Here is a 23040-nt window from a genome sequence, read left to right on the forward strand (position 1 = left end):
TACATTAAAAAGCAGAAGCATTAGAGGTAGGTGAAACCACCTCACAGCTCATTAGCTCTGGTGCCTCGCCTGCTTTCCCCAGGGCTCTGGCTTTGCTTTTTGCCCTGTAAGAAGCCACATGTGCCCAGGGCAAACGCTCACCCCTGTGTTTGTGTGGGCACACCCTGGCTCCCAAACCTCAGCATCACCTTGGTTTGACACTGAGGGATTTATTCTCCTTCCCTGGCTTAAGCGCTGCAGCTCCCTTCTAGCTCTTAATGAAAGGAAGGTCTAGCCTTGAAATGTTAGACAAAATTTCCACCTCTGGTTAAGCAGGTATGTTTTTTTTTTCATTTTTACAAAATCTCGAGTAGCCATTTACTCACTGTTATTTTTAGAGCGTGAGAGAGCTCCGTGTTTTTATAAAATCCCTAGATGTGCGCTCAGGCGATGGGATTTTGTGCGGGACATGACACAGTTAACTTGCCTCTGCATTGTGGCCGATGGCATCCAGGAATGACCCTGCTCCCCCTTGCTCACACTGCCGGTTACCCCCTGCTCAGGGTTTGCCAAAATTGTGTCATTTTTGTGTTCTTCCTCCTAACAACAATAAAACTGATGAAACCTGTGGAAATTGCTAGTAATGAAAGAAAAGCGCACCAGAAGTAATACAACACCACATTGCCCTCAGTCTCAGCTTTCACACCCGGTCAGTCCCCAACTCTCCCAGAAACCAGCGCCTTTCTCTGTGCAAAAGTCCTGGTCCCCCCTCCACACCCCAGCCCTGCTTCCCACAGCCCAAGACCTAGGCTCAGCCCCCTCCCTGCATCAGCCAACCCCTTTTTCACCCTCCCTTTTGTCCCCAGTCCTTTCAAACCAGCTAGGATCCCTCTCACAGGTCTCCAAACAGCCCAGACCCGGGGCAGTCTCTTGGTAACGAACATTTCTTACCTCCAGGCTTTCTGGGGCAGCAGCATCCCACAGAAATGAAAGCAGCATGGCACGATGGTGAGCCTGTGCCGCCTGTCTGCAGGCGATGCTGCCGCCTGGGTCTGCTGGAGACCTGGGCAACGTCCAGCATCCGACGGGTACCCAAAGCATCCATGGGGGTCCTAGGGAGGAAATCTGGGAAAGCTTCAGAACGCAGAAGGGAAAAGCCTTGAGGTTGAGCTCATCCCCAGCGGTTCCAGTGGCGATGCACCAAGACTGAATTTGACCCAGGGGGGTTGTTGCTATTGTAGATTTTATTGTTAGCTTGCGCTAGAGGGTGCTGCTTCGTTAGTGTTTGGGAAAGATCACAGTGATGAGACCGTCCTCGATGTCTTTATTACTCGCAAAGTTAGGCTGAGACTTGAAACGTGTTGAGATTCGTATTAGCATTCAGTGTGGCCTCAGAATGAACCAGATCGTTTAGCTGGGAGAAAGAGAATGTCTTGGCTTGGAAAAGAGTTTATACGTCTGGGGGGCAAGGGTAAACATCTGGGTTAGACACGGTGACAAATGAAAGGAAAAACTGGTCAGTCTTGCCTTTTTTTCTTTCCATTTCACAATTCCAGGATGAATGGATGCCTCAAGGAGATGAGGAGTTAGGGGAAAAAAATAAGGACAGGACAGCAAAGGCAGACACGGGAGATAATGAACCTTTGGAATTCACTGCTGCAGGACAGATAATAAAAATCTCATGATAAAGTTTTCTAGAAGACATAAAATTAAAATACATTTTATGACTGCTACAGTCTTTTGGCTAAGGTAAAGGTAACCAGATCCCAGGCATCGAGATATAAAATGATGTGTTAGAGGTATCAGTAGGAAATTACTTCCCCTGTGTGCTGCGTTACTCCACTGACTGCGCCTCCTCTGTTTTTGTTTCCATTTGCCGAAGGCGCAGAGGAATGGCTATTGCTGTAGGCAGCATCCCAAACCCGCAGCTGGGAAGGGGATATCTTATGCTCAGCTCCGAGAGCATCTCCCCACCCTCCTGGGTGTTTCACAGGGAGTGGACCTGGGTCATCCTGGTGGAGCCTGGCACGGGGAAGCCATAAGCTGCCCATGGAGCTGAGAAGTGATGGCTGGGCTTTATTCAGGGCAGATTCAGTTCCAGCGAGCAAAGCAGGCATGGAGGGTGCTGTGTACACCCTGTATGATCTGGCATGCTTGGTTTTGAGACCATAAAACTTCCCTGGCTGGCACTTCCATTTGGCATCCACCAGAAAGCAACTCCCTTGGGCAAAAAGGTTAAAATGGGATTTTTTTTTTTAAGAGCTGTGATGGCATTATTCTGCTGGGATTTTATATATGCTAATAGCAAGGAAAGAGCTGGTTTTAAAGGTGGACTGATGTGTACCTACTGCATTTAAGTCCGCTTAAAACATGAAAGGAGTGTTGGAAGAAAAACACTAACTGTTCTCAAGTCCAGATGAGTTTTACAGAGCAATTTTCTTCTAGAAACTTGATTTCCTTCAGGGCTTGATTTTGCCTTTTATGCAACTGCATTCTGATAGCTTTATTTCCAGCTTCCCCACATTTTTGACCGCTGTTGGCAAGAAGGAGGAAACTGTTTCTTACTAAAACTTTTATTAGGCAGTTATTAGTATTTCCTTCTTCAGTACTGAGCGGCTTTTCTGCGCAGTGCCTTTAATGTACTGCCGCTAGAGGGGCAGTGGGCCTACAGCATCAGTTTGGATTTGTGGAAATAGATGGGGTTCCTCTGACAAAATCATAGGGGTGATGACCCACTATGGGAATAAAAAAACACCCCTTTGGCTTCCGTCTGTACTTGCACCTACATACACAACTTGAACTAAGACATCCTGAGCCTGTCCTCAACAGCAGCAGTTTTCCTCAGTTAAGGAGCTGCCCCTTTGGGTCTCAGCTGAAAATGGGTGTAATTATACTCTCCTGTAAGATTTAGGAAATAGCCGTGGATGATCCTTCTGCACTGAGGGTCGAATCACCTTCATTTTATGCTTGGTTTTAGTCACTCTACACTGGGCAAACTAAACCCAGCGTGTGCCTGCAAATGCTTCTCTCATCAGCTGTTGCACATTATGGCAGGGGGTCAGCACTTCTGCACATCACATCACTTTTAATCAGGTACTGGGGGGTTAACTGCAGACCAGCTCTCTGCAGACCTCTCTGTTGGTGTGGCCTGGGAAATCACAGCTAGCCTGTGGTAACTCTGCAAGCAGATTACGGGTCCAACTGCAGTGTAAAGGTGGAGTAATCAATGAAATCAGTTGTGCCAATGGAAATGAAAGCAAACTCAGGGTCTTTCCATGCAAGAAGGACACATTTTAGGCTGCAGAAAGCAGCTCCAAGAAGCAGTGCTTAAATTAATGGGTGAGAGGTTAGAGTAAACTAGAAGAGGGCAGCAGCAGTCCTGCCACTCCCCCTCCCCAAATGCATGTTTCCCTAAACTCCTTCAGCCTGGCTGGCCACATGATAAAGAAGTTAGTTTGGGGAACTGTGACAGCAAAAAAACCTTTTCTAGTTTGACATCCCCATGCATAGGAACGGGCAGGCAGGGATGGAGTGGGTGTGGGAGACCAGTACTTCAATTTTGAACAGCTTAAACCCTTCGAGCATTGCAGGCTCACGGTGCCCGGCTCTCAGCACAGCATCAGATGCCTAAAAATGGTCTTCATGGAAGCCATCACAGTGGGCAGGACCTGCCTGCTCTAACCCGTAGGAAACCCTGAGGAAGGGACTGTCCTGACTCTGCCGCTCCTCAGAACGAAGCCTCCTTTCCTGGGGCTGCGGAGAGGTGCTTCTTTCCAACTGCTATTTATTACCCTGACCCTTATTTAAGATTCATGTACCTGCAGCTTTATATGTAAAAAAAAAAAAAAAAAAAAAAGGTCACCCCTTTTCTCTGTAACATGGCTGTGGAAAGATGCAGTGCCCTTCCACATCCCAGACCTCTGAGCCAGGCACTCAGGGGCAGAGGGGAATCGGTGTTCTCAGGTCCCTGCTCTGTCTGAAGGGACTTGAGGGACTACACAGCATTTGGGAGAATGCAAAAATTCTCTCTGCTTGAAACCCATCAGCTTCACAGGATCGGATGTATTTCACCAGACCAGAAGTTGAAAGAAAGACACACAGTGCAAACGTGCAAGTGCGAGAACAAGTCTCTGGCTCAGTGGCTCCTGGAGCGGGGAGCCTCGGGCTTTGGTCTGCGCTAACGTACGGACTATGCAGTGGGACCTATTCTGCTGTAACATACGGACAATTCTCAGGACTCCTCACATGCAGAAACCCCATGGAGCTTTCAGACAACTACAGTATAGGCATTTCAGGGGGATTTTGCTTCCGAGTAATTTTACATGCCCTATGGATTCAATTCCCATCAGGGATGCCTGCTTGCCCACCACAGGGCCTCTCTGTGATGTAAAGCTGCAAGCGATCAGAATCAATCGGGTGATTGCCTCCCAAAGCATGCCCTGACCCAAACACAAACACCAGTGCCAATGTACCCATAGGAGCCACGAAATCCTGTCCTACCACATGGAAACCCAGATCCCGCCTGCAAATGACGTCGCATCAGTCGTTACTTACTGACACAGGTACGCAGCGAAGTAACACATGGAGCAATGGAGGGGAAATGTCGAGGAGTTGACCAGCTTGGTCACTTAATTCACTTGTGGTTCTGGGCAGTTCCTGCCCGCAGCGCCTGTGCTTCTCCTGAGCATTTCAGATAACCAACTGTTGCTCAGCCAGGGGAAGCCCAACCGGCCTTGTGGCACAGACCTGCCTCCGGCTGACAGTCCCCGGGGGGGCTCGGGGGGGGGGGGGGGGCTCGGGTTTGGCGGCCCCGATTCCCGGCTTCCCGGGGCGCTGCTGGGGAGGGGAGCGGCCAGCGCACACACACACACACACTCCCCCCGGCAACCTGCAAGAGGCTCCTGCCCACCCGGCAAGCAGCAGGAGCCCGGGGCGGGTGCAGCTATTTTGCGCTTGGCTCCGCAAATTTGCTTGCTCCCAGCTCGCAGGGACCCGGGAGCGGCGGGGGTGGGATTTAGCGGGGAGACCCACGTCCCGGGGGTGCCTTGGGTGGGGGTCCGGGCCCGGGCCCGGCGCGGGCCAGCTCGCCAGGTGGCGACAGAGAACGGGCTTTGGGGCCGGGGCGGGCGGGGGCCCGGCGGGTGCTCGGCGCTGCGCAGCGCGGGCGGGACCCCGGGGGCGGCGGCGGCGGGGGGACGGGAGCCGGGGATGGGAACGGCAGCGACCCCGGTAATGCCACCCCAGCAAAGCGCCTCCCCGGAGGCTTTGGAGAGGGGTTTCAAAAATTATGTTCAAAAGTAGTCCTAGAGAGCGAGTAGGATTTTCCAACTCTTTTCCATTGGGTCTGTATATTACTAGGTACGTTTCTAGGTCCCGATAGAGGTACAGACCGGCCGACACGGCAAAGCCTAAAAGCCCAGGGACAAGGCGGGCCGGCCGCGGGCGGGAGGGCGGGGAGGCCGCTCCGCGCTCCGGCACCATCCCGAGCGGGCCGGGAGCCGCGCAGCCGCCTCCCGCCCGCGGAAAGAGCGCGGCTGGCGGAGGGGGAGGCCCGAGCCCCGGCGGGGCTGGGCGGCGGGGGAACAGCCCGCCGCGGGGGCCGCCACCGCCGGGGCTGGGGGCCGGGCGAGCTGCGAGGGGGGGGCGGCCGTGGGGCTCCGGCGGCGGGATCGCCGGCATGGTCCGTGGGCTCGACCTGCAGCCCGCAGCTCCACGCGGGACGGGGAGCTCCTGGGGGCAGGGATAGCGAAAGAGCGGTCCGGCCCGTCCTCCCCGTGGGGCGCGGGCAGGCGGGGCCCGGCCTTTTCCGGGATGCTCCCGGCCCGGTGCCCGCTAGTGGGGCCGGGGAGCTGCAGCGCCTCGGGCTTAGCCCTTCTATTTTCCCCTCGTAAGAACTCGAATATATTTTTTTTTCCCACCTCCTTTGTCGGCCTCGGGGAGGGATTAAAAAAAAAACCAAAAAAAGTCATTCGAGACTCCATTCCTAAAAAAAGAAAAAAAAAAAAAGAGCATCGCTCCCGCCTGCACAGTTCATTCGCCTCCTTCTCGAGTCCCTCGGAAAGCAAGATTAAAGGGGAAAGTCGCAGCTGTATATTTATGTTTTCATTGCTAGAAGGGAATTGATTTCCTTGCATTTATTTTTGTAGTTGCAATACACAAGGGCGGATTTGCGTCACCAAAGCAACTTGCTGGTCGAGATAAAGTTGCACAAATATTGAAAAGGGAAGTGCTCGCGCTCATTATGAAGTTTTTCTCCGGAAGAAATAAGGATTTCTGCTGTATCCTAAAATACTAAAGCCACTTCTATTTTGGGACAAATCTCGCAGGCACATCCGCTCATTTAGTCCGAGTTGGAACCTCTCAAAAAACAGGAGATGACCTGGACTGCAGCGAGCCCCGGGTTTCCTGCAGCCTTCTCCCTCCTTGCGCGGGGAGGAGGGGCCGCCGCCTCCCCCGGCCCGCGCAGCCCTGCTCCCCCGCGGCCGCCGGGGCGGAAGATGCGCGGGCAGGGCGGCCTGCGCGGGCCTTTGGGGAGATGGGACCGCCCCGGCCCCCGGGGGAGAGAGCGGCCTGCCGGGGGGAGGCAGGTGCTCCTGGCTTCGCCCGCGGAGGATGCGCGGGGGCGCAGCGCTGCCGAGCTGGGCGCGGAGCGGGCGGGCCACGGGAAGGCACCTGCCCCCGCGGATGGGGCTCCGCAGCCCTCCCGACCCTCCCGAGGCCCGGCCCGGGGGTCAAGGGCTTTAGTGCGAGGCGCTTAGGGTTTCTTTTCGGGTTATTTGAGTCCCGGCGGGACGGCAGCGCGGAAGGAGCGCCTCTCTGCGCGGCGGCCCGCGGAACCACGGGGCTCCCGGGCAGCGGCAGCGCCCGCCGCCGCGCCCCGCGTCGGGGCCGCCCGGGGCCCCCGCAAACGGGCGCTGCCCGCCGGTGCTGCTCGGGGGCGAGCGGAGCTTTGAAATCAGCTCTGAAAAATAAAGGGGAAAAAAAGCGGTTTGGGTTTCTTATGTTGTGGGGTTTGGGTTTTTTGTTTTGGGGGTTGGTTTTTTTTTTTCTCCCCGCCTGCCTGGCGAGCGGCCCCGGGGTGGAACAACAGCGATGTAGGTGTTGGTGGCCATCACGGCAATAATCTAAGGCAGCGGTCGGCAGCTGGGATGCAGCGGGCAGCGCGGGCTTCGTTGCCCTTCCCTCAGGCGGGGTGATGGCGCGGCTCTGCCCGGCCGTGGAAACGCGAGTGAAACCGGAATCGTTCGATCCGATTTGAGAGCAGCGGTCATCTGCGCGGGGGAGGGGTGAAGGAGCGGGGTGGGGGGAAGATGCGAGGCAAAGGGGCTTTCCACTGTCGAAGCAGGAAAAGTTCAAACCTCATCAACCCTTTCTCTGGCCGCCTTCGGGTTTCGGACACATCTTGGCAAGCCGTCCCGTCTTTATTTTTCGGTTTCGTCTCGTTAATAAAACCCAAAGCGCAGCAAAGCGCTGTGGGGCTTTTCCTGGCGAACCAGTCTCACCTTTGGGGCTGCGGCCGAGGAGCGGGCTCACACTCGCTCGCAGGTGGTTTCAATATTCACACAGAAGCTACGTCTTCATACCTGGCGAAAGAAAAATAGTTTGCCTTGCTGGCGGTTCCCCGAAAACCTTCAGAATTTGGGAAGCTATTTGGAAAAAAAAAAAAGAAAAAAAATTGTTTTTTTGAAACAAAATCAAAGCAAACCTGCAATCGTCCGACCCGAGAGCCTGCTCAAAACGGCAGCGAGTGGTTTACGTGAAACTAAAATTAAAGAAACGGTTTTATTCAGAGTCAGGTCGGGACAAATGTGGATGTTTGAGAGGAGGAAAGAAGCGTAAATGACGCTTTGATCAATCTGTCCCTAAATTATTGCAGTGAATATAGCTTATGATCGTATTCTTCAAAAAAATGGGGGCAATTCTGTTGTCAAAGGTTTGCAAAAATACGAACTAGTTTTTAAGGTGACATTGGTGTGGAAGAAGACGCAGCCACTGGGCTGGAGACCACAGTAAAAATCTATAAAATGACATTGTGGCCAAAAGACGATTAATTAATTAGTCGCTGCTAATGCAGGATCCAGCGTGTCCTGGGCCCAGAAAAGCTCGGAGCTCGAGATAAAAGTTGCAGACTCCTTTTCTTCCAGTCTACCCCAGGCTCGTTTACCCGGGAAGGAAACACATTTCCTCGGGAATCATTTCCAAGAGGACGCACTTGCCCCCGATGGCCAAGAATTTTCCTGCGCGTTTCTTTTAAACGTTTGGAAATCGCGGCAGCAAGCGCAACGCCCTTGCGCTTTTTTTTTTTTTTTTTTTTTTTGGGGGGGTGGGGTGGGGTGTGTGGTGGTGTTCCAAAGTCGAAAGTGGAATTTAAGGGGGTGGGGGTGGGTGGGGTGGGTACCTTGCGGGGCAAACCGGGCAGGGCCGTGGCGCGGGTGCGGGCCACCGCGCCGCCAGCGCGCAGTTGCGCGCTGGCGGCGCGGTGGCCCCCACCCGCGACCCGGCCCTGCCGTGGGCGTGTCGGCGGGCGGTGCTGCCCGGCCCCGCGGATCGCGGATTGGGCGCGGGGAGGGAGCGAGGGCTGCTCCGGAGCCGGGAGTGTCACTGCCAGAGAAAGTTTTGGGGAGGGGTGGATGTATTTTTTTTTTTTTCTCCCCCAGTGCGAGGAAAGGGGGTTTGGTTTGGGGTTTGTTTTGTTTGCGCCGCTCCGCTCCTCTCCCGCTCGCTCTTTCCGTCTCGCCGTGGGTTTTGGGGACTTTTTCCATTTTCTTTTTTTACATTTTTTTTTTTTACTTTTTTTTTTTCTTCCCCTGGTGGTTGGTTCCCCCCCCCACCCCTTTGCCCCTCCGGCAAGCGCTCCGCCAGCCGCCTCTCGCCGCCGCCATCCCTTCCCCATGCGCTCGGGGCAGCGGGCAGCTCCGCGGCGCGTCCCCGGGAGCTGAGCGGCGGAGCGGCGCGTCCCCTCCGCGGGCCAGGATGTACACGGCCGGGCTGGCTCCTTTCTACGCCTCCAACTTCAGCTTGTGGTCAGCGGCCTATTGCTCGGCATCGGGGCCGGCAGCCGGCGGCTGCTTCCCGCTAGACGCCGCGGCGGCGAAGAAACCCTCCTTCTGCATCGCCGACATCCTCCACGCCGGCGGCGAGGCGGCGGGAGGACCCGCCGACACCCTGCCCGGAGGTTCCGGCACCGGGATGCCGCCGGCTCTGGGAGCCGTCCACCACGGCGGCGGTCCCTTCCACGCCGCCGCCGCCTCGCCGCTCCGGCCCACGCCCGTCGTGGCCCCCGACGCCCCCGCCGCCGCCTTCCCGCCGCGCCTCTCGCCGCTCTCCGCCGCCTACCACTCCCACCACCACCACCGCCCCCCGCAGCACCGCTCCCCCGCGGCGGCGGCGGCGGCGGCGGCGGGGGGCGGCGGGGGCGCCCCGGCCCCCGCCCGGCTGCCGGGCGGCCACACGCACGGCTCGGCGCCGGCGCCCGCCAGCAAGGACCTGAAATTCGGCATCGACCGCATTTTGTCGGCGGAGTTTGACCCCAAAGTCAAGGAAGGCAACACGCTGAGAGGTAGAGAAATTGGCTTGCCCGCTTTCCACGCTAGCGCTCTCGGGGCTCTTTTGTTTAATCTGTTACTACGATTCTTAGCGAATGTACCCGCGATTTGAAAACTTTCCGATCCAGCCGAGAAAAAGGTTATTAAAAAAAAAAAGAAAAAAGCGTGGTAAATCCGAGTTTCCAGTAGCGCTCACTAAAATAGCTTCCCCCCCCCCCGCCCCTTCCCCGGCCCCGCGCATGGCTGCGGCCCCCGGCGCAGGATTTGCGCCGCCGGGAAAAACAAGAGATAGAGTAAAAATAGGGCCCGAAGCGTGCCCCGCTTCCCAGGGCGGGCCGGGGAGTTTCGCCTCAGAGGGCGCAGCCCGTTTGAAAGGCTTTCGCTGCAAGCCGTCCCCCCTCGCGGCGCGTAAACATCCCCACCAAGGCAGCAAATACAGCGGAGGATGCCTGACCGCCGGGGCACGGCCGCCGCTCCCCGGGAGAGCCCCCGGGGCCAGGAGGCGGCTTCTCGCTGTCCCGTCCCGTGCCCCCGCCCCAGCTCCCCGGCCGGGGACCCCCTACGCCCGCAGCGTGCCGGGCTGTCGGTTCCGACCGCGGTATAACAGAGCTCTCCTTGTTCTGTGCTCGCAGATCTGACCTCCTTATTAACTACCAGCCGCCAAACTGGGGTTCATCTCCCCAACTTGCAGCCTTCCGCCAGCCAGTTCTTCGCGTCTCTAGACCCCATTAACGAGGCCTCTGCTATTCTGGGTCCCTTAAACACAAACCCAAGGAGCTCAGTTCAGCACCAGTTTCAAGACACTTTTCCAGGTACATCTCGTCCCTCGTCGACCCTCCCGGGGCGCAGGGCCCCCCGGCCCGGAGCAGCCCCCCCCGGCCCAGGCGCTCTCCTCCCGGAGCCTCCCTTTTGAATGGCCGGGGCGTACGTTTGCGAGCGAGGCTCAGCTTTTGGGCGAAAGCCGGGCTGCGTGGCGGGGGGAGGAAGAGCCGGCTGGGGCCTGACCCAGAGCACCATCTCACCTAGCACAAAAATAATACCTGGGCCGAGAGAGAAGGGGCGGGGAGGGGGGAGAGGAAGAAATTGGGGTCCCAGAGAGCTCCATCCTTGCCCGAGGAAGCACACGCGGGCAGGGCCGCGCTGGCCCGGGCCTGTCCGTCCGTCCCCCCCCCCCCCCCCCGTCCCCCCCCCCCCTTTTCCTGCAGGCCGGCTGTTATTTTGATCGATTTAGGGCTCCCTTTCAGGCATCGATAGTAATAACGCCGTCTCCCTCTCTCTCCCTCCGCTTTTCTCCCCACCCCCCTCCCCAGGTCCGTACGCAGTTTTAACCAAGGACACGCTGCCCCAGACGTACAAGAGGAAACGCTCCTGGTCCAGGGCTGTTTTTTCCAACCTGCAGAGGAAAGGTTTAGAAAAACGGTTCGAAATCCAGAAATATGTCACCAAACCGGACAGAAAGCAACTGGCGGCGATGCTGGGGCTGACAGATGCTCAAGTAAGAACGGCTTCGGGTTTATTTCAGATGCTACTTCCACTTTAGAGGGATACCGGGGGGACGGGGGGAGCGTTTGCAAAGCGTGTTCCCTTCCTTAATCTTTGGCGGGGCTGGCTGAGGAGCAGGACCTCGCCCCGAGCATCTCTTGCGCGCAGGTTCCGCGGCGTTTGGCGGCCTGGCGCGGAGCTTTCGCCCTTTGTTTTGGCGGAGCACAGAGGCGAGCAGGGCCGGGGCAGCTCAACAGTGTGCGCTTTACTGAAGTGCAACTCGCTGTAGGAGGCAGTTTAGGTCAAAGGAAGTAGGAGAGAACACACTATTTTTAATGTCCCCTCTTTTTTTTTTTTCTTCTTCTTCTTCTTTTTTTTTTTTTCTAAATCTCTCCCCGCGTTGTGAAATCCTTAGTTCAGGGGAAGTGAAAATTCTTCTTCAAACGGAATCATTAAACGCCACTTTGTAATGATTCCACTATTGAGGGCCCGCAGCGCACAGAATTGTATAACGCTGTGGTTTCTTGAGCAAGATTTGGTTTCCTGGAAGAAGTAGAAGAAGAGATAAAAAAAAAAAAACACCAACCAACCAAACAACAACAACAAACAAACACAAAACACGGGCGGGGGGGGCCGTTTGGTATTTAAACACGCGAACTAGAAGGAGAAAAAAGCTAAAAGCACCTTGGTCGCATACCGGTGGGGGCAGAGGGAGATGAGGACGGCGCCTCCTTTTCTCCCCTTGCTGCTCGTCGCCGATGGAAGCGCGGGGACCGGGCGGTGCGGGGCGCGGTGCGGTGCGGGGCGCGGTGGGGGCCGTGCCGCCCGTCTGAGGGCGGCGCGGCCGCAGGTGAAGGTGTGGTTCCAGAACCGGCGGATGAAGTGGCGGCACTCCAAGGAGGCGCAGGCCCAGAAGGACAAGGAGCCGCCGCCGGAGCCCGAGCCGGAGCCGGCGGCCCAGCGCGCCGTCCCACCGCCCGCCGCCGCCGCCGAGCCCGAGCGCAGCCCCAGCCGCTCCGAGGGCGACAGCGACAGCAGCGACGCCGACTCCCTCGACATGGCCCCCAGCGACACGGAACGGACTGAGGGAGCCGAGCGGAGCCTGCCCGCCGCCGCCGGGATCGGCAAGTCCTCCGGCAGCACCGGCCTCCCCTCCCCACCGCCTCCCGCAGCTGCCGCCGCCGCCAGCCCCGAGCCGCGGAGCGGCCTATAGACGGGGCGGCCCCGCGGCACCCGCGCCCGGGACCAGCGCGCTAATTTATCTCCCTTCCTCCGCCCCGGGAGCGCGGAGAGACCGGCCCGGCACCGGTCCCCTCCCGCCCGCGGCCAGCGCCCGGCCCTGCCCCGGGCGAGGGGCCGGGGAGGCGGCCGGAGCGGAGAGCCCTGGCCCCAGGACGGCCGTGCGTGAGGCGGCCGCCTCTCCTCCACGCTGCTCGCAGGAGAGCAGGATTTCTCTATTTTTTCTTTTTTTTTTTTTTTTTCAAAAAAATTTTTATTTTATTCTCCGTCTCCCGCCCCTTGTCCTCTCCAAGAAAACCCGAGCGCGGGACTCCGAGAACGTGCTCCGAAATCCCTCTCTTCCCGCCCACCCCCCCGAACAATTTACAATGTGAAGTATTTTGCCAACGTCCTCATTGGTTGCAACGTGTTGCTTCGAATAATCCGGCCAAGAAATACTGCACTGACAAAATATATAAATATATATATATATCTCCTGTAAATAAAATGTTTGCTATGGTTTGTAACCACGTCAGTCTATTGACCAGGGGAGAGGGCCGGTGAGGTTGCCCCACGCTCCCTTCGCCCCCCGCAAAGCAGCCGCTGTCTCTCCTCGCCTTGGAAGCCTCCCGAGGCAGCCTCCTTTTTTTTTTTTTTTTTTTTTTTCTTTCCTTTCCCCCTTCCTTTCCTAATGGAGGAGATGACAAGGACCGGATTTGATTACGCAGAACGGTGCCCCCGGTGAGAAAGTTGCCGATGACATCTGGAGATCCGCGTGTGCGTCCGTGTGTGTCTGTACCTCGTGACATGGCTCCTGGGTTTTGGTGCAAGACGGGGCCGGACTGTCTTGACTCCCGCGACTCTCAGGGGCGCTGCCAAGAGCCGGCGGGGCCGTTTCGGGGTGCGGGGTGTGTGTGTGTGTGTATTAGCTTTGCTTCGGTGTCGCTCGGCTTTGCCGCGCTGCTCTCCGCGAGCCCCCGCGGCGGGGGGGGGGCGTGTGTGTGTGTGTGTTGCTCTGTGACGTCACAGCGTGGCTGTGCGGCCCGGGGGCGCGCTGTGACGTCACGCAGGCGCTGTGCGCGGCGGCGGGCGGGAGCGCGGGGCTGCGCCGGGCCGGGGGGTGTGTGTGGGGGGTGTGTGTGTGTGTGTGTCCGTGTCCGTCCACGGGGCCTGTCCCCCTGCCTCGGCCGGTACTGGGGGGCTGGGTGCCCTCCCCGGGGGGAGCGACCGGGGCGGAAGGGCGGCTCTGTCGGGCCCCCCCTCCCCGGGGTCCAGGCCGGGATCCGCCGGCTTCTGTCGGGTTCATAGCCGGCTCCGCTCCTCGGAAAATAGCGCCCGGCTCCCGGTGCTCCGCTCCTCCGGGGCACGGGGGGGGCGAAGGGGTCGCTTCTCGTCCAGCCTGCTTCCCCCCCCCCCCCTCCCTCCCCCGGCACCGCCGGTGAAAGCGAGAGCCGCAGCGGCGGGACGCCCCGTCCTTGCCCGCTGGGAAGCGCGTTTTGTGCCCCGGGGCCTCCTGCGGGGCCCTCATGGGAGCGTCCCGTTTGCAAATCACGCGGGGGACCGGGGGAGGCCGGATTTTGCCCAGGGAGGTTAGGGCGAGGGCAGGCCAAGAGAAGCCGCCCCCCCCGCCCATGCTGGGCGCTAAGCCTCTCGCACCGTTAGAAGGAAAGGGGGGACGGAAAAATAAGGCGAAGGACTGACAAATGCCCGGTGTCCTCCGGCGATGTGGAGGCGGGCGAGCGCCCGGCCCTCGCCTGCTCCTTCTCTGAGGGCTCAGGCGAGAAATCCTTCGGGGCCGGGGGGGTTTGCCGGGGAGGACACGGTCCTCGGGGCCACCCCTGCTAGCAGGGGGACTCCGGCAGGAGCAAACACCCGAGGAAGGAGAAGGAAATGCCGACAGCATCCCCCCGCCACAAGCACTAGGGCAAAAGGAGCTGGGGCAAACTGGAAGCCAAGCGGCCGTCTTGCTGGGTCAAGAGGGGACGGGTGAAGTGGTGAATAACGCGTAACCCAGCGGGCAGAGGCTCCACCAGAGACAGGACGGGCTGGGAGATTTCCCTTAGGGGCGCGCACAAAGCTCAGCTGCGCCCCTGGATGCGCGCAGCGCCGCGCAGAGCAGCGCGCTCGGGGCGCCGGCCCCGTCCGAGCCCTGCTGGGACAGGGAAGCGGAGAAAAGAATCTGGAAGAGGCTTCTGAATTGGGTCTGCCTTTAAAACACTGTCAAGGAGGAAACGAAGGGTGTCACGGCTTTTCGGGGCGCGGAACGGGCCCTTCAGCTCTCCTCCAGCCCCAGAAAGCGGCCGTGTCCAGGGCCGCCGCTGCGCCTGTCTGCGCGGGTTTGCCGGAGGATTAGAGCTGCCCCTGAGAGCAAGGGAAGCCGTGGGACCGATGTCCAGCGAAAAATGACGGTTTCTCCTCTGATAAACCACCGTGGCGCTGCTCACGGACACACATGAATTTGTTTGCCCCTTGTTTTTGCTTCCTAAGGACTAACCCACGTGGGAGAGAGGGCTTTGAGGTGGCTCTTGTCCGATGAGAAAGGAAAAGCGCGTCGGGGAAGAGTTTCTCTTCCCTTGGTTTAGAGGAATCTGCGCCTCCTTCAAGCGCAGGGCTGGCTACGCGGGTACACCCCCCCACCCTCCCAATAACGGAAGAGCAATGCCCGACTGAATCACGGCTGGGGAGAGAGCAGGGGCAGCGCCTTCGTGGCACCTTTTTAAGATAACGCTACAAAAGGGGAAAAAACGCAGTTGGGACCCAGGCTTCGGAGAAAGATGCTCAGAGCCGAATGAAAGAGCTGGGATAAAACTCCTTCACCCTTTGCCTGATTTTGCCTCCCTGCCCTCCGCCTCCAGGCTTCGGTGCTCCGCGCACCTCGGGCTGCTGCTCTGGCCAAGCGGCGGAGCCCGGAGAGTATTTTATTTCCCGCTTCTCCAGCGATAGGGAAAAAATAATCTCTCCATCGCTCCCATCGTGCACGTCCTCGGGCAGTTAGAGCAAACCCACGAAAACGAGTTTGGAGAAAGATGTGCGGGTGGAGAGATTTGTGCCCGTCTCGACAGCGAAGGGAGTTTTTCCCGTCCTGCGTGGCTGCAGTTACTGCTAAATTTCTACGGAAAAAAGGGGAAAAAAAAGTCGGGACAGTGTCGTGACTTCAGGCAGCTCGATCGCCGTTCGTCGGCGAAGTCGACCTGTCCGTAGCATAATGCAACACCCCCCACCCCGAACAGGTCCAAAAGAGCCTGGGGGGTGCTCCTTTTTTTTTGATTTATTATCGCCTGGTAACACGAAAGGCTTTTGATGCTGGTCATTTCTGAAGGCGAAACGCCCGAACCCGCCGTTCCCCCGCCGATCCGGCTCCTCGACAGTCTTTAAACTAGGGGCCCCAGCTTTTCGGGCGGTCTCTTTACCCCCTCTAAATCCGTTACAACTCTTTTCAGACCTGTGCCAGCCGATCCCAAACCCCTGGGGCTGCACCCACCCGCCGCAACGGGTCTGTATTGGCGCGGATCCCCACGCCCGCCGTGGGCCGGGGTGCCCTCGGGGGGGGGGACGACGACACACCGGGAGGGGCTTCCCCCGGTCCCCGTGGCCCCGGCCAGGCCGGGCACTCCGGCACACACCCGCTCCGCTTTTCCATCCCGGGTGCCGGGCAGAGATTTTTTTCGGATTTATTTCACCTGAGGGATTGTACGGGAGACCAAAACCCGGGAGCGGTACACACTGCCGCCCGGAGAGCAGAGGTTTCCCTGCCTCTTCCCTGTGCGGCATGTGTGGGAAACGGGATTAATAACGAAGCGAGAGGCCTCTCCGTGCTGCTCCGCCATCCCAGCCCCGTCGGCGAGCGTCCACACCCGCGGGGATGCGCAGCCGGGCTGGGCAGAGCCAGCTCCCGCCGAGCGCCTTCCCGGGGAGCCGCTCCCCCATGACCCCCCACCTTCTCCGGGCGCTCTATTACGAAGTCTAACGAGATCGTTCTCTTCTCGCCTGTTTTCTTAACCAGAAACCTCCCATCTCCAGAAAGGCTCGAGCCAACCTCGGAAATAACAGCCACGTTAGAAGAAAAAAATAACATTAATAAAACAAATCAGACGCAATATTTTAAGCAAGCGATTTACGTTGCAAAAAGGGTCGGGCGTGGAGCTGGCGTTGGGGTCCGCCGCTGCCCCGCCCGGTGGAAGAGGGGAGTCCGTCGTGGCCCCCCCGAGTCGGCGCTGCCCCCCCAACACTCCCCCCAGCCTCACGGGCGCGGGGCCGGCGGCAGCGAAACCTGAGTTCGCCTCCCTCGTTAGCTGAGGGAGACCGGCCCCGCTCCTTAGGAAAATATTTTTATTTTATTTTAATGTCGGGCTTAAGCTGATGTCTTAAAAAATAATTGTTTTCAGACCCCGGTTCGCTCGGCATCGCCGTTTCACACTCAGAGGCACACACAGCTTTCCCTGCAGTTCATGCCTCGGGACTGCCTGGCGTCGGCAAGACAAACTGCAATCTCCGAAATGTCAACTTTTGCCACAATCTCGACTAAAAAAACCACCCCCTTCTTATTGCTGTTGAGCGCTCATCAGAAATAATGGCTGTTTACACAAAACCTTTATTCACTTTCTTAAATAAACACCAGTGAATTCAAATAAAGCAAACCCTCAGCTATAATTCAAGCACAACGTTTGCTGTGTGTATTCTCGGCTGCGGACCTGGAGAGACTCCTCGGAGAGAAATATGAAGTCTCCTTTCATAGTCCACCTCCACTAGCTAAATATTCTAGCTCACCTCGGCCGAGTTTATCCTACCCCAGCTTTCCTTTTTTCCTCTTTTTTATGTTTTCCCCTAGCTGTAGCGGAAATATTTTCCCCCTTCTCCCCCGCCCGCTTTTACAGAGGTGAGGTCTGAACATTTTCCTTTAAAATCAATTTGCAGGACACCCCCCCACTCCCCCCCTCCCCTTCTCTGCCGCAGCCGCGGCTCGAGGGCGTTCGCACGGCCGAGGATGCTCGTAGCTCGGCGGGCTGAGGGTGCGCAGATGAAGGCGGCGGGGGGGGGGGGGTGCGGGGGGGGCGTTGGCGAGCCCGGCGAGGCGATGCCAACGTCTCGTCTATTCGAAAGAGCCGGCTAGGAACAGGGTTTGGGCAAACCCGTGAGCTCAGTCAGGTAGCGGGGAGCGCCCGGTCCCCGCGGGGGGAGCGGCGGCCGCGCCCGGCCATCGCCCCACGGGGCAAGGGGGGGCCCGTCCCTCCGCAGCGCGGCGGGGGGAGCGCTGCCCCCCTGCCCCCCTCAGCTTCCCTGCTCCCAGGCCGGGACTCGCGGCCCCAGCCCTAATGAGATCCATTAAGCGTATTATTGATGTGGAAGTTTGCTGTGAGGTCCTGGCTGGAGGGAAGCGGGGCTCTGCGGCAGATACAGGCGCTCTGATCTGCACCACCTGGCTGAAACCAGAGAGCCGCCACTTCATTAATGGGTTTAGCCTTTGCTAATTGGTGTCTTTAGGAGCCTTGCCAAATTCTGCTCCGGGATCTTTGGAGGCAGCTTTTGTTTTTCCTTCTGCCGGTGACATTCGTTGACGGCAATTAGAGCCGGTACCACTCCTGCGCCAGCGGGCAGCCAGGCAGCCCCCGAGGGGGCGGGCAGCGCTCCCGCTCCGGGCACCCGCTGCTGCCTCCTCACCCGCCACCATCATCATCATCATCATCTAAAATGGAAACGCCGTAGGTAACCCTCGAGGTGGGGAGAGCCAACCCACCTTCCTCTCGCCTTGGTGTAGCAGGTGACACGAGTGGCGGTGGGGCGAAAGAAGCCGCCCCCCGCCCTCCCCTCCCGCCGGGCCTGTCCCAGTGGCCTGCGGGCTGCGGCGGGAGCCGAGGCTGGGGAGCGCCGGGGCAGTGCCCGCCGTCGGGCCGGCCCCGGGGACGCCGCGTCTCTCCCCGGCCCGCAGAACCGGCGCCGCGGCCGAGCCCCTTTCGCCGCCCGCCCTCGGGGTCAGCTTCATCCCCGGCCCCGCGGGCCTGACTGGCTTTTCCGGGACTCAAACGGCCGTAGTTAATGAAATCCGCTCACCGCAAATCACAGACCTCTGCCGTACGCTATAATCAAATTTCTGCTTGCCTTAAAAAACCCAGGCCACCCTCCTCCACCCCCGTTCTCCAGGCAAACCCCAAATCAAAGGTTTCCAGCCATCACACCCCTCCAGCTATGCCTGCTCCCGGGCTACCTCTCCCGGCCTTCGTTGCCATCGCCTTTTCCCCTCCCTCCCTGCCACCGCGCTGACCAGTGTCTCTCCCTGGCTACCAAAACAGGAGGCTGCCCGCCTCTCCGCCTGGCCGGGCCCGGCGGGGTTATTCCGGCCGCCTGCATGCGGAGATGGGGGCGATGGAGGGGTTGAGGGTGATGGAGGGGATGGGGATGCTGGAGGGGAGGAAGAGGCTGGAGGGTTTCCCGCGCCCAGCAGCCGAAAAGATGGGGCGGGGGCGGAGAGACACACTCCACAAATCACGCCAGCCCCATTTCCTGGGTAAAGTGTCACCAGCCATGTAAGTCAACTATTCAGGGGTCAGACACGGCTGATAAATCACGCCGAGCGGGGATTTTATCCTCCTCACGGCCCCCTTGTCACCGGGCTCTGCTGACCCACTCCGCGGGCCGTGCCCCGGTACCGGCCGCGGGCGAGGCGGCAGCGCAGATGCCAACTTAAGAGGCAGTTTCTTTCCCTTCCTCGCCTTCCCCTTGTACGTTTGCCGACTCGAGCAGCGGTCCGAAGCCGTTTCCCCTGGAAAAAACGCCGCCGGCCACGGCTCCGCGGCCGCGCAAGGATCGGGAGCTGCGCCACGCCGTGCCCCGGGCAGGGAGCGGCGGCGGGGCTCACCGGGAGGGCAGGAGGGGAAGGCTGGGACCGGAGATCTCCTTTTCTCCATTTCTCCCTTTCTTCCCTTGGCTCGGGCACTCTCCCTTAAACCTCCCGCGGGCAGGCTGCCTGCCTGCAGCCGGGACAGCCCTCCCGGCCCTGCCCGATTTAAGCCGGGCTATGGAGAGCGCCGACCGGCACAGACACCACCACCCCCCCACCGCCCCCCGCCCCCCGAGCTCAGACGGGACCCCCGAGCCTCCAGCCTGTGCCTGGCCCCAGCCCCGGAAAGTGGGAAGAAGGAGGATGAGGTGCGGCACGGAGCCGGCCCGTCTCCCCGAAAAAGTCCCCGTACAATTTCCTTCCCCGTCCTGTACTTCCCAGGGCAGATCCTGATGCGGAGGGTTTGGCTCAGGTGGCCCGTCGCCAGCCCCGCAGAGCCCCTTCCCGCCCTCGCCCACGGGTGTCTGTGACCGCAGCCGTGGCCGGTTAACAGCCGGCGGGTGAGGAGGGTCGGGTCTCTACTTTCTCCTCAGGCAAGCCCTTGGGGACGTGTCGGGGATGGAGCGGGGGGGGGGGGCGGGAAGGGTGCAGCCCTGGCGGCCGTTCCCGGGCTGCGGGGTGCCCCGGCCCCCGGCGCCCTCGCTCCCGCCACCCGCCCCGGGCCGGGAGGGCGGGGGGCGGCTCCGCGGCACCGGCCGGATCGGGCCCCCCTCTCCGGCTACAGTAGACGTGTTTATTTGTGCGCGCACCCCTCCCCATAAATCCCACCATCTATAATCATTATCTACATGGAAACTTTTGCCCCCTGCAGCCCCCATCTCCCCCCCCCCCCCCCCCCCAGTTAGCGGTGATGATTTTAAAAGCATGCGATGATCTAAGCCCTAATACTAATATTATGCATCATTTGGACAGGATAACCATGCCACCTTGTCAAACGCTGCCTCTTTACACAACCCATTTGCTGCATCTCAGAGTCATAACGGCGGTGATGGATGGGCCGGGGACCCCCCCGGCGCCCCCCCGGCGCGGGGAGGAATGCGGGCGGGCGGAGCCCCCGCTCCCGCGGCCGGCCCGCACCCCGCCGGCGACAATTTATAGTCTGTATATATTTGCTGGCTCCAGATATCGGCAACGAAATGGACGGTTCTATTTTATGAATCCGCGGCTCGGATCGAGGGATCGGGAGTCCCTTCCTTGTATGGTGCACTCCCGCCTCGCCCCTAATCCGCCCGGCAGGCAATAAACTTCCCCGCTGAATGCGCCGGGAGATAACAGCCAACTTTTATTGATTACAAGAAAATGCTCAAAACTAAATAAAGGGCTTTTATGAGGATCCCCGCGAAGATCCTTTTCTCCGCAACCATTAAGCGCAATATCGACGTTTTACTGTGTGTAAACTGTGAACTTGTTTGGCTATAAACGCTGGAGCGGGTGAGAGGCAGATGAAAAGCGAAATGCACCGGCGAGGTGTGCCGAGAGGCTGCGGACCCGGGGGGGCTCGCTGACCCCCCGGCTCCCCTCCGGCTTCCCTCCCGGCCCCTCTCTCTTCCCCCTTAACAAAGGCGTCGGGGCGGGGACCGCTCCCAAAGCTAAAAGCGGGGAGCGCTGGGGAGCAGCACCCCGATGCTGAGCGGGGGAAGAGCGGGAACTCGTTTCACCCGCGCGTTTGGGGGGGCACCTGGGCAAGTCCCGGCCCGGGCGTTGTGACCCGCGGGGGAGTCCGCTCGCCTTTGGAAGAGGGTGATGGTGTGAGGCTGCTCCCCCTTCCCCCCGTTTCCACGCGCCTGGCTGGCGAAGGTGTGAGGAGAGAGGCGGATTTCTGTGGGTGTTTTTCATTCTTATTCCGACCGTCGTCTTTATAGCCGTGGAGGTGTAAGGGGCGTTAAAGTTTCCGCCTGGGAGAGGGATGATTTTGGTGGGAGGGGTGGTGTCCGGCACCTAGCAGCCGGGCTCTGCCCCGAGGGGCTTCGGTCTCCCCGGGAGGCTGCACCTCCCGTCCCCGCCCCAGCCGAGGCCACGGAGCGCTGCGGGGGAACCGATTTATTTCGGCCATAACGCGTAGCAGCACACGGGAGGGGGGGGCTGCCAAAGGCATCACGAAAAGAAAAGCCCACTCGTGGCAGGATCGAGCCCTGACTTTGAAACAGCAGCGATCGAGTAATTAAAAAAAAAAAAAAAAAAAAAACAAAAACCAAACGCTTAATTTTTGGAGCACAATCCTCTCGTAAACTGCTCAAGAAGTTCCGTAGCTTCACTACTGCTGCTATGTCTGTCCGTAGGCGGCCGGCTCGGAAGTCACACACACATTATTTTTCTTCTGCAACCTCGTTGCTAGTCTTCGAGAGCAAGGGGCAAACTTTATTTAGTTTTTTTTTTTTTTCTTTTTTTTTTTTTTTCTTCTTGTTGTTCTGTTTGCCACATTTTGGAAAGGTTACTGTAAAATCACCCAGTGTCTGCGAGTTGTATCGCATTATACTGGAAAGTTATAAAGCTGTCTTATTCCCTGACGTTTCTTGATTAACTTATGAGCATAAAGGAAATGCTTGAATAGTGTTCCCTCTGCGGTTTTCTTTCGGCGAGGGGAAGCCAAGGGAAGATGCTAATATTGTCATCTTATTTTACAATTTATACCGGCTACCCAAACTGTGTGTGTATACAAACGCTGGCGCAGCAGGGTTCAGTTTCTTAAATGCAGCCCATATATTTCAGAGATCATACTCGCCTTGATAGCCGGCCCAGAGAATTATTTAGCCTACCCTTTATTGCTGTTAAAACGTTGGCTTCCATTTAAATAAACAAAGAGATCCAGAGCCATTTATCAATTCCGCAGAGGTCCAGTTAACAGGATGTCCCGGCAGCGACGGTGTGTGCTCACCGCCCCCCTCCCCAGCCCCTCCGCGCTGCCTCTGCTCACACCGCGCAGGATCCGCCTCCCCCCCCTAATAACCTGCACATGGGCCCTTGGCTTCCCCACACAAATGCCCTCCCCTCCAGCCAGCCATGTGCTTACACTTAACTTTATCTCTAATACATGTGGATCTCTATGCATACACATATAATATTCTGCTGGAAACACAGTCGGCTTTTTTTTTTTTTTTTAATTAAGCCTTTTTTTTTTTTTTTTTTTTAAGTCACAGCTTTGTGAGGAATATTTAGCCCATTAGCCGATTTAGCTGGCAAGAACAAAGCCCAAACAGAAAAGGATGCAAACACCGCTACTCACAGAACTGGAAAACATTTGGAGGGTTGTTATATACACTTCGGGTCATAAATTAATAGTTGATTTATTCTTCAACCAGGAAAAAGCCATTAAGGTTTGCTCAGCTCTGGTCTGTGGGAAAATAATTTCTTTGATTGAGTTCCCCCTAAAGACCCCCAGAAGTTTTCTCTCCTCTGTCATGAACAGTCTGCTCTTTCCTGTCTTCCGGGCGGAGGGAAGAGTAGGACCTCCGGAGAAAAGCAGCTTTCCAGCATCTTGAATTTCACTTTGCATCGTTCTTTCTACCTGCTGATTTAATTTCTTTTTGCATTCGGGACCTTTCTAAATCCATCAAGAGAAAACTATGGAATAATGAGAGTGGTGTATCATCTTTTATCGGCTTTTTCTTCCTTGCTGGTGGCCAATATTGCAGCTCTGAAGGAAACAGAATTGGGGGGGGGGGGGGGCGGGCTGAGGGGTGGGAAAGCATGGCATGGAAAGAAATTCAATCTGAGGAATGAGAGGAATGGATAAAAAAAGGCAGAGCTGATGACTTTTTCATTGCATAGATTTCCTACAGGAGCAGTGGTTACCAATCCCTGGTCCGCTTGTTTATTTAGTGTGTTTCTGAAATGCATGAGCTCCGAAGCTGGCCCATGTCGCTGGAGCGCTCCACGCTTCCATGGATGAGCCCCAGACTTGGCCCACAGCCTCGTCGTTAGAAAAAAAAGCAGCTCTCCAGCCTGTCCAGCCACCAACAGTGACTCTAGGTCACTACACAT

At 58.1% G+C, this 23040-nt stretch overlaps 1 protein-coding gene across 1 annotated transcript; it reads left to right on the forward strand.

The window, feature by feature from the left end:
• The first annotated feature begins 8458 nt into the window (after nucleotides 1-8458).
• On the forward strand, nucleotides 8459-12715 carry HLX (H2.0 like homeobox). Its single transcript, XM_074926291.1, has 4 exons — nucleotides 8459-9538; nucleotides 10157-10336; nucleotides 10835-11019; nucleotides 11857-12715. Exons 1-4 carry the CDS (start codon nucleotides 8953-8955, stop codon nucleotides 12217-12219), a joined length of 1314 nt encoding a protein of 437 aa, XP_074782392.1. The 5' UTR covers nucleotides 8459-8952; the 3' UTR covers nucleotides 12220-12715.
• Nucleotides 12716-23040: the final 10325 nt, after the last annotated feature.

Source organism: Athene noctua, chromosome 1, assembly GCF_965140245.1.
Source record: "Athene noctua chromosome 1, bAthNoc1.hap1.1, whole genome shotgun sequence".
In the NCBI taxonomy this organism is placed as follows: domain Eukaryota; kingdom Metazoa; phylum Chordata; class Aves; order Strigiformes; family Strigidae; genus Athene; species Athene noctua.